Here is a 15039-nt window from a genome sequence, read left to right as displayed (position 1 = left end):
AGAGAGATACAAAGTAACATTGTTTGTAAACATTGATCAGATAGGGGATAGAGATACAAAGTAACGTTGTTTATAAACATTGATCAGACGGACAATAGAGAGATACAAAGTAACATTGTTTGTAAACATTGATTAGACAAGAAATAGAGAGATACAAAGTAACATTGTTTATAAACATTGATCAGATAGGGGATAGAGATACAAAGTAACATTATTTATAAACATTGATCAGGCAGGAGATAGAGAGATACAAAGTAACATTGTTTATAAACATTAGAAAAAAAAAATTGCTTTGCTTGTCTTTAAATGGGTTGTAAACAGTCCCGGTTTTTCCACCTCCATGCATTCTATGCAATGAGGTGAAAAACGTATTATTGTGCACCAGCCCCCCAGACCTCCTCGTTTTACTCACCTGAGCCCGTTTGTTCCCACACCCGAGGCGCGCGCACCCTCTCTGGATGGTGTCTCAGGTCCTGATTGGATAGATTGATAGCAGTGCAGCCATTGGCTCCTGCTGCTGTCAATCAACTCCAATGACGCGGGCACCGGGAGGGGGTGGGAGGGGGCAGTGCCGACTCCTGTTGTCCGTATCTATAGACGCAGCAGCAGGACGCAGGAGCGTGCCCGCACGGGTGAGCCAAAGGAGAGCGCTTCTCCGAAGGGGCACTCGAGAAGAGGCGGAGCCAGGAGTGCCGCTGAGGGACCCCAGAAGAGGAGGATCGGGGGCCACTCTGTGCAAAACCAACTGCACAGAGGAGGTAAGTATGACATGTTTGTTATTTTAATAATTATTTTAAAAAGGAACCTTTAGTGTCCCTTAACAAAAAAAAAATCTATATAGTTGTGTTGCAGAATAAACAGGCCTATAGAAGAAATGCAGAACCTGCTCAGCCCCATAGAAGGGGAGAGCTGGAGGGATTCAATCCATTACATCCCAATGACTAATTCTATCATTGAACTGACGTCCTTCTTACCGGCTAACAGTCATTTTGCTTCTTTTCACTTGCAGAACCATCCGGAGATCTTCTCATCTTCATACAGACATTAAAAAGTGAATCTGATTCCACTGAACTAAAGGAGAGTTTTGATTTTGTTTTCAATGTGAATTGTAATTGGCCGGTGTAAATGATCCAATCACCTCAAGGACTACTCTGATGACTGACGTTTTGGTTGGAAACGGACTCTCCATGATTCTGGGGGAACATCGGACCCCGAATGGTACCAGCTGACCCTCAAGGAGGGCTCGGGGTATGGAGCCCCCCCTGAACTGTAGCGCCCTATCAGAGAGTCACATAGAGACAACATTGGACAGAATGGAGGCACTGGGGGTCCTGGAGGAGTTGTGCCGCATGTCAGGGGTGAGTGATGTCATCTATGAATCTTACAACGTGACTTTGTTTTAAATATAAATTAAATTTAATTTCATTTAATTTAATATCTTCATGTAACTAAATGTATACTTTATATACAACCTATTTGGACAGCGTGAGATTTCAGTTGGGCGGGAGAACAGGGGGGAGTGGAGAGCACTGGGGGGGAGCACTGGGGGGAGAACAGGGGGGGGAGAGCATGGAGGAGAGCACTGGAGGTAGTGGAGAGCACTTGGGGGGAGAACAGGGGGGAGAGCAAAGGGGGGGGGGGCAGGGGGGAGTGGAGAGCACTGGGGGGGAGAACAGGGGCGAGAGCACTGGGGGGAGTGGAGAGCACTGGGGGGAAGAACAGGGGCGAGAGCACTGGGGGGAGTGGAGAGCACTGGGGGGAGAACAGGGGGGAGAGCACTGGGGGGAGTGGAGAGCACTGGGGGGAGTAGAGAGCACTGGGGGGAGAGCACTGGGGGGAGTAGAGAGCACTGAGGGGGAGAACAGGGGGGAGAGCACTGGGGGGAGTGGAGAGCACTGGGGGGAGAGCACTGGGGGGAGTAGAGAGCACTGGGGGGGAGAACAGGGGGGAGAGCACTGGGGGGAGTGGAGAGCACTGGGGGGAGAACAGGGGGGGGAGAGCACGGAGGAGAGCACTGGAGGGAGTGGAGAGCACTTGGGGGGAGAACAGGGGGGAGAGCAAAAGGGGGGGACAGGGGGGAGTGGAGAGCACTGGGGGGGAGAACAGGGGGGAGAGCACTGGGGGGAGTGGAGAGCACTGGGGGGAGAGCACTGGGGGGAGAACAGGGGGGGGGAGAGCACGGAGGGGAGCACTGGAGGGAGTGGAGAGCACTTGGGGGGAGAACAGGGGTGAGAGCACTGGGGTGGGAGAACAGGAGGGGAGAACACGGGGGGGGGACAGGGGGGGAGAGCACTGGGGGGGTTGGAGAGCACTGGGATGGTGGCTAGAGAAGGATGGGGAGAGCTGGAGAGCGGGGGGGCAGCAAGAACAGAGGAGGAGAGCACTGGGGGGGGGGGGGGGGGGGGCAGGGAGCACAAGGTGAACTGGGGACAGTAAAATAAGTTGGATAGGAGAATTGGCAGGGGGTCGATCCTCCTATCCAGGGACTGTGGCACACAGGGTCGACTGTACGGGCGGCATCTCCTCCTATGGCTGGCTGGCTCTGTGTTCGAGCGGCTGCTCTGTAACACACAGTCCCGCCCCCCCCCCAGACCGGCTCGTGTGATAGGTGGAACGTGAAGGTGGATTCTCTCAACTATCACACGAGCAGGTCTGGGGCAGCCGCCGAACACAGAGCCAGCCAGCGTTGTGATCCATAGGAGAGAGCGGAGGATGCAGCTGCAACTAAAAGTGGCCCCAGGGCAGGCGGCCTACCGGCAATATCCGGCCCTGTCTCTGCCCCTCCCACAATGGAGAGGTTTCCCTCAGTAGTTTATGTCTCTGCCCCTCCCACAATGGGGAGATTTCCTGCAGTAGTTTGTCTCTGCCCCTCCCACAATGGGGAGATTTCCTGCAGTAGTTTGTGTCTCTGCCCCTCCCACAATGGGGAGATTTCCTGCAGTAGTTTGTGTCTCTGCCCCTCCCACAATGGGGAGATTTCCTGCAGTGGTTTGTGTCTCTGCCCCTCCCACAATGGGGAGATTTCCTGCAGTAGTTTGTGTCTCTGCCCCTCCCACAATGGGGAGATTTCCCTGCAGTAGTTTGTGTCTCTGCCCCTCCCACAATGGAGAGGTTTCCCTCAGTAGTTTATGTCTCTGCCCCTCCCACAATGGGGAGATTTCCTGCAGTAGTTTGTCTCTGCCCCTCCCACAATGGGGAGATTTCCTGCAGTAGTTTGTGTCTCTGCCCCTCCCACAATGGGGAGATTTCCTGCAGTAGTTTGTGTCTCTGCCCCTCCCACAATGGGGAGATTTCCTGCAGTGGTTTGTGTCTCTGCCCCTCCCACAATGGGGAGATTTCCTGCAGTAGTTTGTGTCTCTGCCCCTCCCACAATGGGGAGATTTCCCTGCAGTAGTTTGTGTCTCTGCCCCTCCCACAATGGTGAGATTTCCTGCAGTAGTTTGTGTCTCTGCCCCTCCCACAATGGTGAGATTTCCTGCAGTAGTTTGTGTCTCTGCCCCTCCCACAATGGGGAAATTTCCCTTCAGTAGTTTGGAATTTTTCAGCAGATATGTCACTATAATCCCAGGAGACACAAGTATGGGGGTTTGGTTGCCGCATAAGACAATTCTTCTTATTATTATTACATCACAGTTTTGTAATATTTGACAAGTTGCACCATACAAAATAAAAAATGTCAACCAATCAGATCAGTGCATACCCAGAAGAATGAGGTGTACATGGGCAGACTTGGGAGGAAAGGACTAGATGATACCGGATGTCTATTTGACTGATATCTATGATGTTGGATTTACTTGTATGTGGTGTGATGAATGATGATTGGTGTCTCCCCCTACAGGCCTCGGACAGAACACAGCTTTCCTCTGCAGTACAGGGAATTCTGGGATCTCTTCTCTCCTGTGGACTCCTTTTGTCTCTTTTCTTCATCATTTTCACCATCCGCTTCCGGCAGAACAGGTACCGGCAGAACTCTGTAGATTGGACCCAACAACACCATGTGAGGTCCTGAGGTCACCCATGCAAGGGAAGACATCGTACTCAGTGGTGGCTGGTGCTCCAAAATTGGGGGTGGGGGACAAACAAAAACATTCTGAAAAATATTGAAATAAACCTATCAAATACCGCCACTGTGCCCATCAAATGCTGCCACTGTGCCCATCAAATACAGCCAATGTGCCCATCAACTGCAGCTACTGTGTCCATCAAATGCAGCCACTGTGCCCATCAATTGCTGCCACTGTGCCCATCAAATGCAGCCACTGTGCCCATCAAATGCAGCCACTGTGCCCATCAAATGCAGCCACTGTGCCCATCAAATGCAGCCACTGTGCCCATCAATTGCTGCCACTGTGCCCATCAAATGCTGCCAATGTGCCCATGAAATACCGCCACTGTGCCCATCAAATGCAGCCACTGTGCCCATCAAATGCAGCCAATGTGCCCATCAACTGAAGCTACTGCACCCATCAAATGCAGCCACTGCACCCATCAAATGCAGCCAGCCAATGTGCCGATCAAATGCAGCCACTGTGCCCATCAATTGCAGCCACTGTGCCCATCAATTGCAGCCAATGTTCCCATCAATTGCAGCCACTGTGCCCATCAATTGCAGCCACTGTGCCCATCAATTGCAGCCAATGTGCCCATCAATTGCAGCCATTGTACCCATCAAATGCAGCCACTGCACCCATCAAATCCCACCAATGTGCCCATCAAATGCAGCCACTGTGTGCATCTATTGCAGCTACTTTACCCATCAAACACAGCCACTGCGCCCATCAAATCCCGCCAATGGGCTCATCAAATGCCACCACTGTGCCTATCAAATGCAGCCAATGTGCCCATCAATTGTAGCTACTGTGCTCATCAATTGTAGCTACTGTGCCCATCAAATGCAGCCCCTGTGCCCATCAAATCCCACCAATGTGCCCATCAAATGCAGCCACTGTTCCCATCAAATGCAGTCACTGAGCCCATCAAATTCAGCCACTGTGCCCATCAGTTGCAGCCACTGTGCCCATCAAATGCAGCCAATGTGCTCATCAAATGCAGCCACCATGCCCATCAAATACAGCCAATGTGCCCATCAAATACAGCCACTGTGACCCCCCCCCCCCCCTCGGCCACCCACTCGCTGACTGCCCAGCACTTACCCCATCTTGGTGGGGCATCAGGCAGCGGGTGAGACAGTGGCTCCTGTGCCCTCCATTTGTCTCTTCTTCCTTACTGCTAGGCATCCAAGCGGAGCGCCTGTGCCTTCAGCCAAACAGGTGACAGGTATTAAACCCCCACCTCCTGATTGGCTGAGTGGCAGTTCAGTGTTAGGAAAATTGCATAGTGTATGGCCAGTCTTAGTCCGTAGGCTTCAACTGGAGTTGGCCCACCCTTTGCAGCTATAACAGCTTCAACTCTTCTGGGAAGGCCGTCCACAAGGTTTAGGAGTGTGTCTATGGGGACTGTTTGACTCCTCTTCAATTTCCAGAAACTCATTTGTGAGGTCAGGCAACTGATGTTGGACGAGAAGGCCTGGCTCGGAGTCTACGCTCTTATTCATCCCAAAGGTGTTCTATCGGGTTGAGGTCAGGACGCTGTGCCTGCCAGTCAAGTTCCACCACCCCAAACTCACTCAACCAGGTCAAACATTCCCATAGACACACTCCTAAACCTTGTGGACGGCCTTCCCAGAAGAGTTAAAGCTGTTATAGCGGCAAAGAGCGGAGCCAACTCAATATTGAACCCTACGGACTAAGACTGGGGGGACGTCAACGTTCATGTGCGTGTAAAGGCAGGTGTCCCAATACTTTTGGTAACATAGTGTATATATATATATAGTAACATATTATATATAAGATATATTTATTATTATTTAATTAACACTGAGTTGTATCACATCAACAACATTCTCTGTTTTCACCTTTGTGTCAGGATAGTGAAGATGTCCAGTCCCAACCTGAACCTGGTCATCCTGCTGGGAAGTCTTCTTGTGTACATCAGTGCATTCCTGTTTGCTCTCCAGGAATCCATCTCCTCCATACAGACTGTTATTCAGGTGAGTGACAGACAAGGACGTACCTTCTACACACAAGGTCTGTAACAGACAAGGACGTCCCTTCTATACATAAGGTCTGTAACAGACAAGTGTGTACCTTCTACACACAAGGTCTGTAACAGACAAGGAGGTACCTTCTACACACAAGGTCTGTAACAGACAAGGACGTACCTTCTACACACAAGGTCTGTAACAGACAAGGACGTACCTTCTACATACAAGGTCTGTAACAGACAAGAACCTACCTTCTACACACAAGGTCTGTAACAGACAAGGACGTACCTTCTATATATAAGGTCTGTAACAGACAAGGACGTACCTTCTACACACAAGGTCTGTAACAGCCAAGGACGTACCTTCTACACACAAGGTCTGTAACAGATAAGGACGTACCTTCTACACACAAGGTCTGTAACAGATAAGGACGTACCTTCTACGCACAAGGTCTGTAACAGATAAGGACGTACCTTCTACGCACAAGGTCTGTAACAGACAAGGACGTCCCTTCTATATATAAGGTCTGTAACGGGCAAAGACGTACCTTCTACGCACAAGGTCTGTAACAGACAAGGACGTCCCTTCTATATATAAGGTCTGTAACGGGCAAAGACGTACCTTCTACATATAAGGTCTGTAACAGACAAGGACGTACCTTCTACGCACAAGGTCTGTAACAGACAAGGACGTACCTTCTACACACAAGGTCTGTAACAGACAAGGACGTCCCTTCTATATATAAGGTCTGTAACGGGCAAAGACGTACCTTCTACATACAAGGTCTGTAACAGACAAGGACGTACCTTCTACGCACAAGGTCTGTAACAGACAAGGACATACCTTCTACACACAAGGTCTGTAACAGACAAGGACGTACCTTCTATATATAAGGTCTGTAACAGACAAGGACGTACCTTCTACGCACAAGGTCTGTAACAGACAAGGACGTCCCTTCTATATATAAGGTCTGTAACGGGCAAAGACGTACCTTCTACATATAAGGTCTGTAACAGACAAGGACATACCTTCTACACACAAGGTCTGTAACAGACAAGGACGTACCTTCTACACACAAGGTCTGTAACAGACAAGGACGTACCTTCTACATACAAGGTCTGTAACAGACAAGGACATACCTTCTACACACAAGGTCTGTAACAGACAAGTGCGTACCTTCTACACACAAGGTCTGTAACAGACAAGGACATACCTTCTACATACAAGGTCTGTAACAGACAAGAACCTACCTTCTACATACAAGGTCTGTAACAGACAAGGACGTACCTTCTACATACAAGGTCTGTAACAGACAAGGACATACCTTCTACATACAAGGTCTGTAACAGACAAGAACCTACCTTCTACATACAAGATCTGTAACAGACAAGGACGTACCTTCTACGCACAAGGTCTGTAACAGACAAGGACGTACCTTCTACACACAAGGTCTGTAACAGACAAGTGCGTACCTTCTACACACAAGGTCTGTAACAGACAAGGACGTTCCTTCTACACACAAGGTCTGTAACAGACAAGTGCGTACCTTCTACACACAAGGTCTGTAACAGACAAGGACATACCTTCTACATACAAGGTCTGTAACAGACAGGAACCTACTTTCTACATACAAGGTCTGTAACAGACAAGGACGTACCTTCTACATACAAGGTCTGTAACAGACAAGGACATACCTTCTACACACAAGGTCTGTAACAGACAAGTGCGTACCTTCTACACACAAGGTCTGTAACAGACAAGGACATACCTTCTACATACAAGGTCTGTAACAGACAAGAACCTACCTTCTACATACAAGGTCTGTAACAGACAAGGACATACCTTCTACACACAAGGTCTGTAACAGACAAGGACGTACTTTCTACACACAAGGTCTGTAACAGACAAGGACGTACCTTCTACATACAAGGTCTGTAACAGACAAGGACATACCTTCTACACACAAGGTCTGTAACAGACAAGTGCGTACCTTCTACACACAAGGTCTGTAACAGACAAGGACATACCTTCTACATACAAGGTCTGTAACAGACAAGAACCTACCTTCTACATACAAGGTCTGTAACAGACAAGGACGTACCTTCTACATACAAGGTCTGTAACAGACAAGGACATACCTTCTACATACAAGGTCTGTAACAGACAAGAACCTACCTTCTACATACAAGATCTGTAACAGACAAGGACGTACCTTCTACGCACAAGGTCTGTAACAGACAAGGACGTACCTTCTACACACAAGGTCTGTAACAGACAAGTGCGTACCTTCTACACACAAGGTCTGTAACAGACAAGGACGTACCTTCTACACACAAGGTCTGTAACAGACAAGGACATACCTTCTACATACAAGGTCTGTAACAGACAGGAACCTACTTTCTACATACAAGGTCTGTAACAGACAAGGACGTACCTTCTACATATTAGGTCAGTAAAAGACAAGGACGTACCTTCTACACACAAGGTCTGTAACAGACAAGGAGGTACCTTCTACACACAAGGTCTTTAACAGATAAGGATGTACCTTCTACACACAAGGTCTGTAACAGACAAGGACGTACCTTCTACACACAAGGTCTTTAACAGATAAGGACGTACCTTCTACATACAAGGTCTGTAACAGACAAGGACGTACCTTCTACAAACAAGGTCTGTAACAGACAAGGGCGACAAGGGCGTACCTTCTACGCACAGGTTCTGTGAATGATTGATAGTTATTATTGGAAGGTGATCCTCCTCTATCCATGCTTATGGGCTGCAGAGAGCACGCCAAATGGATGTCTGTGTTGAGCTAATACATCCAGGCCGGAAGGTGTAGAGACAGAGGCACCACCACTATGACATATTAGTGGGAAGGGGAGGGCGCAGTGCTGCTCTATTGATGCGCACCTCTCAGTAAGGGTTGACTTACATCTACACTTTATGTATTTACGTGGGTGTTACCGACACACTTGTTACATTCATTTTGAATAGCAGCCTAACGCATTTATATGGCTCTGCAACACATGGCAAGACACCATTTTTTTAAAGTCTTGGTGCATCGGAAGTCTGTTGATTTGGGGCGGCCCTAATGCGATGCATGCAAACGCTGCATTTATCCAGTGATATCATAGACTGCATTGTGTTCCCTGATTGACTCGTGTATGTGTCTGGGCTCCTAGGTGAGGATCAGCTTCCTGTATATCGGGGTGTCTCTGGTGTTCGGTCCCTTGCTGGGGAAGAGCTGGAGATTGCATCGAGTCTTCACACATCGCATCCCCGACAAGCGAGTGGTGAGTTGTCCTGAACCCCCCCATCAATATTGTCAGAGCGGGCAGTGATTAACCCTTCCATTTCTGGCCTGACCCCCAATATTAGTGTTATGGTAACACTGGATGTGTCCGGTGTGAGTGGTTGCCGGATGTCACTGTGCCATGTCACTGCCTGACCACTAGGGGAGGAGAAGAACTGGGTTCAGACTAGGGTTGCCACCTTTTCTTCAAGTCAAACCCGAAATGAAATTAATAACAAGAGTCTCCCTTCACATCAGAGTCCACAGAGTTCCCCCTTCAGGTCGGAGTCCACAGAGTTTCCCCCTTCACATCGCAGTCTGCAGAGTTTCCCCCTTCACGTCGGAGTCCGCAGAGTTTCCCCCTTCACATCGCAGTCTGCAGAGTTCCCCCTTCAGGTCGGAGTCCACAGAGTTTCCCCCTTCACATCGCAGTCTGCAGAGTTTCCCCCTTCACGTCGGAGTCCGCAGAGTTTCCCCCTTCACATCGCAGTCTGCAGAGTTCCCCCTTCACGTCGGAGTCCGCAGAGTTTCCCCCTTCACGTCGGAGTCCGCAGAGTTTCCCCCTTCACATCGCAGTCTGCAGAGTTCCCCCTTCACGTCGGAGTCCGCAGAGTTTCCCCCTTCACATCGGAGTCCGCAGAGTTTCCCCCTTCACATCAGGGTCCGCAGAGTTCCTCTTTCACATTGAAGTCTGCAGAGTTTCCCCCTTCACGTCGGAGTCTGCAAAGTTTCCCCCTTCACATCAGGGTCCGCAGAGTTCCCCCTTCACATCAGGGTCCGCAGAGTTCCCCCTTCACATCAGGGTCCGCAGAGTTCCCCCTTCACATCAGGGTCCGCAGAGTTTCCCCCTTCACATCAGGGTCCGCAGAGTTTCCCCCTTCACATCAGGGTCCGCAGAGTTCCCCCTTCACATCAGGGTCCGCAGAGTTTCCCCCTTCACATCAGGGTCCGCAGAGTTTCCCCCTTCACATCAGGGTCCGCAGAGTTTCCCCCTTCACATCAGGGTCCGCAGAGTTCCCCCTTCACATCAGGGTCCGCAGAGTTCCCCCACACTGTAAGGGGGGACCCTTGTGTAAGGGAGTACTCTGGGGACTCTAACATAAGGGATGCTCTAGGAACCCTGATTTAAGGGGAAACACTGGGAACTCTGATGTAAGGGGGAACACTATGACCTCTGGTGTAAAGTAGAACTCCGATGTAAGGGCTGCTCTGAGAACCCTGATTTACCTTAGTGTACTCTCTCAGTAGCAGGAGAGAGAAGATGTATCTGAGGTTGCTGGAATGTGTGTGTGGGGGGGGGGGGGGGGGGAATTGTTAGGTTAGTGCTAACTTTGGGCAGTGTAAAAGAGAATGTAACTCACACTCTCGGTTGAGACAACTGCAGCCAGCAACTCTGGTGGGAAGTCCCGTGTGAATAATGTGTCCGGGTTTCAGACAGTCCGAAACCTGGACGCATGATTCCAAACCCGAACTGTCCGGGTGAATCCCGGACAGGTGGCAACCCTAGTTCAGACACTGAACCTGAACCCCCGGTAAAATCGATGAGGGGTGTCAAATCAAAAATGCCCATTTTCTGGGCTAATAGGCAAGGGGGATGTCAGAAAAATAGCATTGGTGGAGATGTGTGCACTGCCCTGGGGAACATGTACCAATGCAAAAAAAAATGTAATTTTAAATTTAAAATTAATTTGGCCGGGATCAGTGATTTTTAAACATTTAAAACTCCCAATTCTTCTCAAAAACATGCCTGGGGAGGCGGCTGCCTAAATCTTGACTGTGAAGGGGCCCATCTCTGTGAAGCACAAAGAAAAACGTTTTATAAATTGCCAGCAAATGACATTTCCCTGCTGGCTTCGTTAACCAATTAAGGACTGAGCCTCTCTCTGAGATTTAAAGGGGTTGTAAAGGTTCGTTTTTTATTTTCTACATAGGTTCCTTTAAGCTAGTGCATTGTTGGTTCACTTACCTTTTCCTTCGATTTCCCTTCTAAATGTATTTTTTCTTTGTCTGAATATCTCACTTCCTGTTTCTCCTCAGTAGTGATGGCCGAACGGTTCGCCCGGCGGTCGTTTCGCGGCGAATTTCCGACTTTCGCCGTCCGCGGGTTCGAACGCCTTTTTCCGTCGTTCGCCCCGGCGGACTTACGTGTTTAATGTATACAAGAACTTTAACCTTTCGTGACACGTTTATCATGTGTTACAGGACAACCAATTGAGACATGACAGCTCATGGACACTTGGACATTCCCCCTAACCTATAAATACACCCGATCCGGTGGCCATTTTACATTCTTTCTTCTGTCACTGTAGGGAAAGGATCCTGTGTGGAGTAGGGACAGAGAAAACGCTAGCTATTTGGTACACAAAAGTTCTTTTCAGGACTGGTATAGGTGTTAGGTCAGCAGCCTGAGTTTCTTTTGTCAGTTTAGATAAAGGGACAGAGCGCTGTATGCTGCTATTTTAGGGACAGCTCAGCCAGATTAGTCTTTCTTCATCATCATCATCATCATCATCATTAGCTGTTACTATCAGGTCCACAAAAGAGCTGTTCCAGCTAATCGTTCCAGCCTACTCTTTTTTGCCAATTTGTATAGGGACAGGCAGGAAGCAGTGTGTCAGGCAGTGAGGATAATTTTAAAGACTTGCTGTTACTATTAGTTCCACAAAGGTTCTTTTCAGGACTGGTATCAGTGGTACGGTAATAGGCTTGTACACGTATAATATTCTTTCTTCCAAATATAGAAAGAATATTATACTTGACTGCTGCCCTTCTGCTGCAGTCTGCTAATCATTCACAACTCACTTGTTCCACAAAGCTCTTTATCAGGACTGGTAACTTGGTCTGTCTAGGGTGCTACGGTACATAGGCTTGGGTGCGGTACAGTCTGCTGTTCTGTAAGGACCGCTATCGGTCCACAATACATAGGGTTGCCGTGCACTACTGCTGACCGCTGCCCTATACTGCAGCAGTCCTTCAGCGGTATAGGGACTGACGCACAGTCTGCTAAACACTAATACACAACCTGCTTGGTCCACAAAAGTTCTTATAAGGACTGGTAACTTGGTATAGGGTGCTACGGTACATAGGCCTGAGTGCGTTACAGTCTGCTGTTCTGTAAGGACCGCTATCGGTCCACAATACATAGGGTTGACGTGCACTACTGCTGACCGCTGCCCTATACTGCAGCAGTCCTTCAGCGGTATAGGGACTGACGCACAGTCTGCTAAACACTAATACACAACCTGCTTGGTCCACAAAAGTTCTTATAAGGACTGGTAACTTGGTATAGGGTGCTACGGTACATAGGCCTGAGTGCGTTACAGTCTGCTGTTCTGTAAGGACCGCTATCGGTCCACAATACATAGGGTTGACGTGCACTACTGCTGACCGCTGCCCTATACTGCAGCAGTCCTTCAGCGGTATAGGGACTGACGCACAGTCTGCTAAACACTAACACACAACCTGCTTGGTCCACAAAAGTTCTTATAAGGACTGGTAACTTGGTATAGGGTGCTACGGTACATAGGCCTGAGTGCAGTACAGTCTGCTGTTCTGTAAGGACTGCTATCGGTCCACAATACATAGGGTTGCCGTGCACTACTGCTGACCGCTGCCCTATACTGCAGCAGTCCTTCAGCGGTATAGGGACTGACGCACAGTCTGCTAAACACTAATACACAACCTGCTTGGTCCACAAAAGTTCTTATAAGGACTGGTAACTTGGTATAGGGTGCTACGGTACATAGGCCTGAGTGCGTTACAGTCTGCTGTTCTGTAAGGACCGCTATCGGTCCACAATACATAGGGTTGCCGTGCACTACTGCTGACCGCTGCCCTATACTGCAGCAGTCCTTCATTGGTATAGGGACTGACGTACAGTCTGCTAATCACTAACACACAACCTGCTTGGTCCACAAAAGTTCTTATAAGGACTGGTAACTTGGTATAGGGTGCTACGGTACATAGGCCTGAGTGCGTTACAGTCTGCTGTTCTGTAAGGACCGCTATCGGTCCACAATACATAGGGTTGCCGTGCACTACTGCTGACCGCTGCCCTATACTGCAGCAGTCCTTCATTGGTATAGGGACTGACGTACAGTCTGCTAATCACTAACACACAACCTGCTTGGTCCACAAAAGTTCTTATAAGGACTGGTAACTTGGTATAGGGTGCTACGGTACATAGGCCTGAGTGCGTTACAGTCTGCTGTTCTGTAAGGACCGCTATCGGTCCACAATACATAGGGTTGCCGTGCACTACTGCTGACCGCTGCCCTATACTGCAGCAGTCCTTCAGCGGTATAGGGACTGACGCACAGTCTGCTAAACACTAACACACAACCTGCTTGGTCCACAAAAGTTCTTATAAGGACTGGTAACTTGGTATAGGGTGCTACGGTACATAGGCCTGAGTGCAGTACAGTCTGCTGTTCTGTAAGGACCGCTATCGGTCCACAATACATAGGGTTGCCGTGCACTACTGCTGACCGCTGCCCTATACTGCAGCAGTCCTTCATTGGTATAGGGACTGACGTACAGTCTGCTAATCACTAACACACAACCTGCTTGGTCCACAAAAGTTCTTATAAGGACTGGTAACTTGGTATAGGGTGCTACGGTACATAGGCCTGAGTGCGTTACAGTCTGCTGTTCTGTAAGGACCGCTATCGGTCCACAATACATAGGGTTGCCGTGCACTACTGCTGACCGCTGCCCTATACTGCAGCAGTCCTTCAGCGGTATAGGGACTGACGCACAGTCTGCTAAACACTAACACACAACCTGCTTGGTCCACAAAAGTTCTTATAAGGACTGGTAACTTGGTATAGGGTGCTACGGTACATAGGCCTGAGTGCAGTACAGTCTGCTGTTCTGTAAGGACCGCTATCGGTCCACAATACATAGGGTTGCCGTGCACTACTGCTGACCGCTGCCCTATACTGCAGCAGTCCTTCATTGGTATAGGGACTGACGTACAGTCTGCTAATCACTAACACACAACCTGCTTGGTCCACAAAAGTTCTTATAAGGACTGGTAACTTGGTATAGGGTGCTACGGTACATAGGCCTGAGTGCGTTACAGTCTGCTGTTCTGTAAGGACCGCTATCGGTCCACAATACATAGGGTTGCCGTGCACTACTGCTGACCGCTGCCCTATACTGCAGCAGTCCTTCATTGGTATAGGGACTGACGTACAGTCTGCTAATCACTAACACACAACCTGCTTGGTCCACAAAAGTTCTTATAAGGACTGGTAACTTGGTATAGGGTGCTACGGTACATAGGCCTGAGTGCGTTACAGTCTGCTGTTCTGTAAGGACCGCTATCGGTCCACAATACATAGGGTTGCCGTGCACTACTGCTGACCGCTGCCCTATACTGCAGCAGTCCTTCATTGGTATAGGGACTGACGTACAGTCTGCTAATCACTAACACACAACCTGCTTGGTCCACAAAAGTTCTTATAAGGACTGGTAACTTGGTATAGGGTGCTACGGTACATAGGCCTGAGTGCGTTACAGTCTGCTGTTCTGTAAGGACCGCTATCGGTCCACAATACATAGGGTTGCCGTGCACTACTGCTGACCGCTGCCCTATACTGCAGCAGTCCTTCAGCGGTATAGGGACTGACGCACAGTCTGCTAAACACTAACACACAACCTGCTTGGTCCACAAAAGTTCTTATAAGGACTGGTAACTTGG

The 15039-nt window shown here is 49.1% G+C and overlaps 1 protein-coding gene across 1 annotated transcript in view; it reads left to right on the top strand.

The window, feature by feature from the left end:
• GPR156 (G protein-coupled receptor 156) overlaps nt 1-15039 on the top strand; it is a 68951-nt gene that overhangs the window by 19074 nt on the left and 34838 nt on the right. The window contains exons 2-5 of the mRNA XM_077479596.1: nt 1010-1358; nt 3839-3957; nt 5926-6049; nt 9226-9336. Coding sequence (XP_077335722.1) covers nt 1251-1358; nt 3839-3957; nt 5926-6049; nt 9226-9336 — 462 coding nt within the window. The 5' untranslated portion in view covers nt 1010-1250. The remainder of the gene's footprint in view (nt 1-1009; nt 1359-3838; nt 3958-5925; nt 6050-9225; nt 9337-15039) is intronic.

The sequence above is a fragment of the Lithobates pipiens genome, unplaced genomic scaffold (assembly GCF_037356315.1).
Source record: "Lithobates pipiens isolate NorthernLeopardFrog02 unplaced genomic scaffold, aLitPip1_a1.2 Scaffold_16, whole genome shotgun sequence".
Taxonomy (NCBI): Eukaryota; Metazoa; Chordata; class Amphibia; order Anura; family Ranidae; genus Lithobates; species Lithobates pipiens.
The sequence above is the reverse complement of the archived record's forward strand: the minus strand, read 5'-3'. Positions and strand labels throughout refer to the sequence as shown.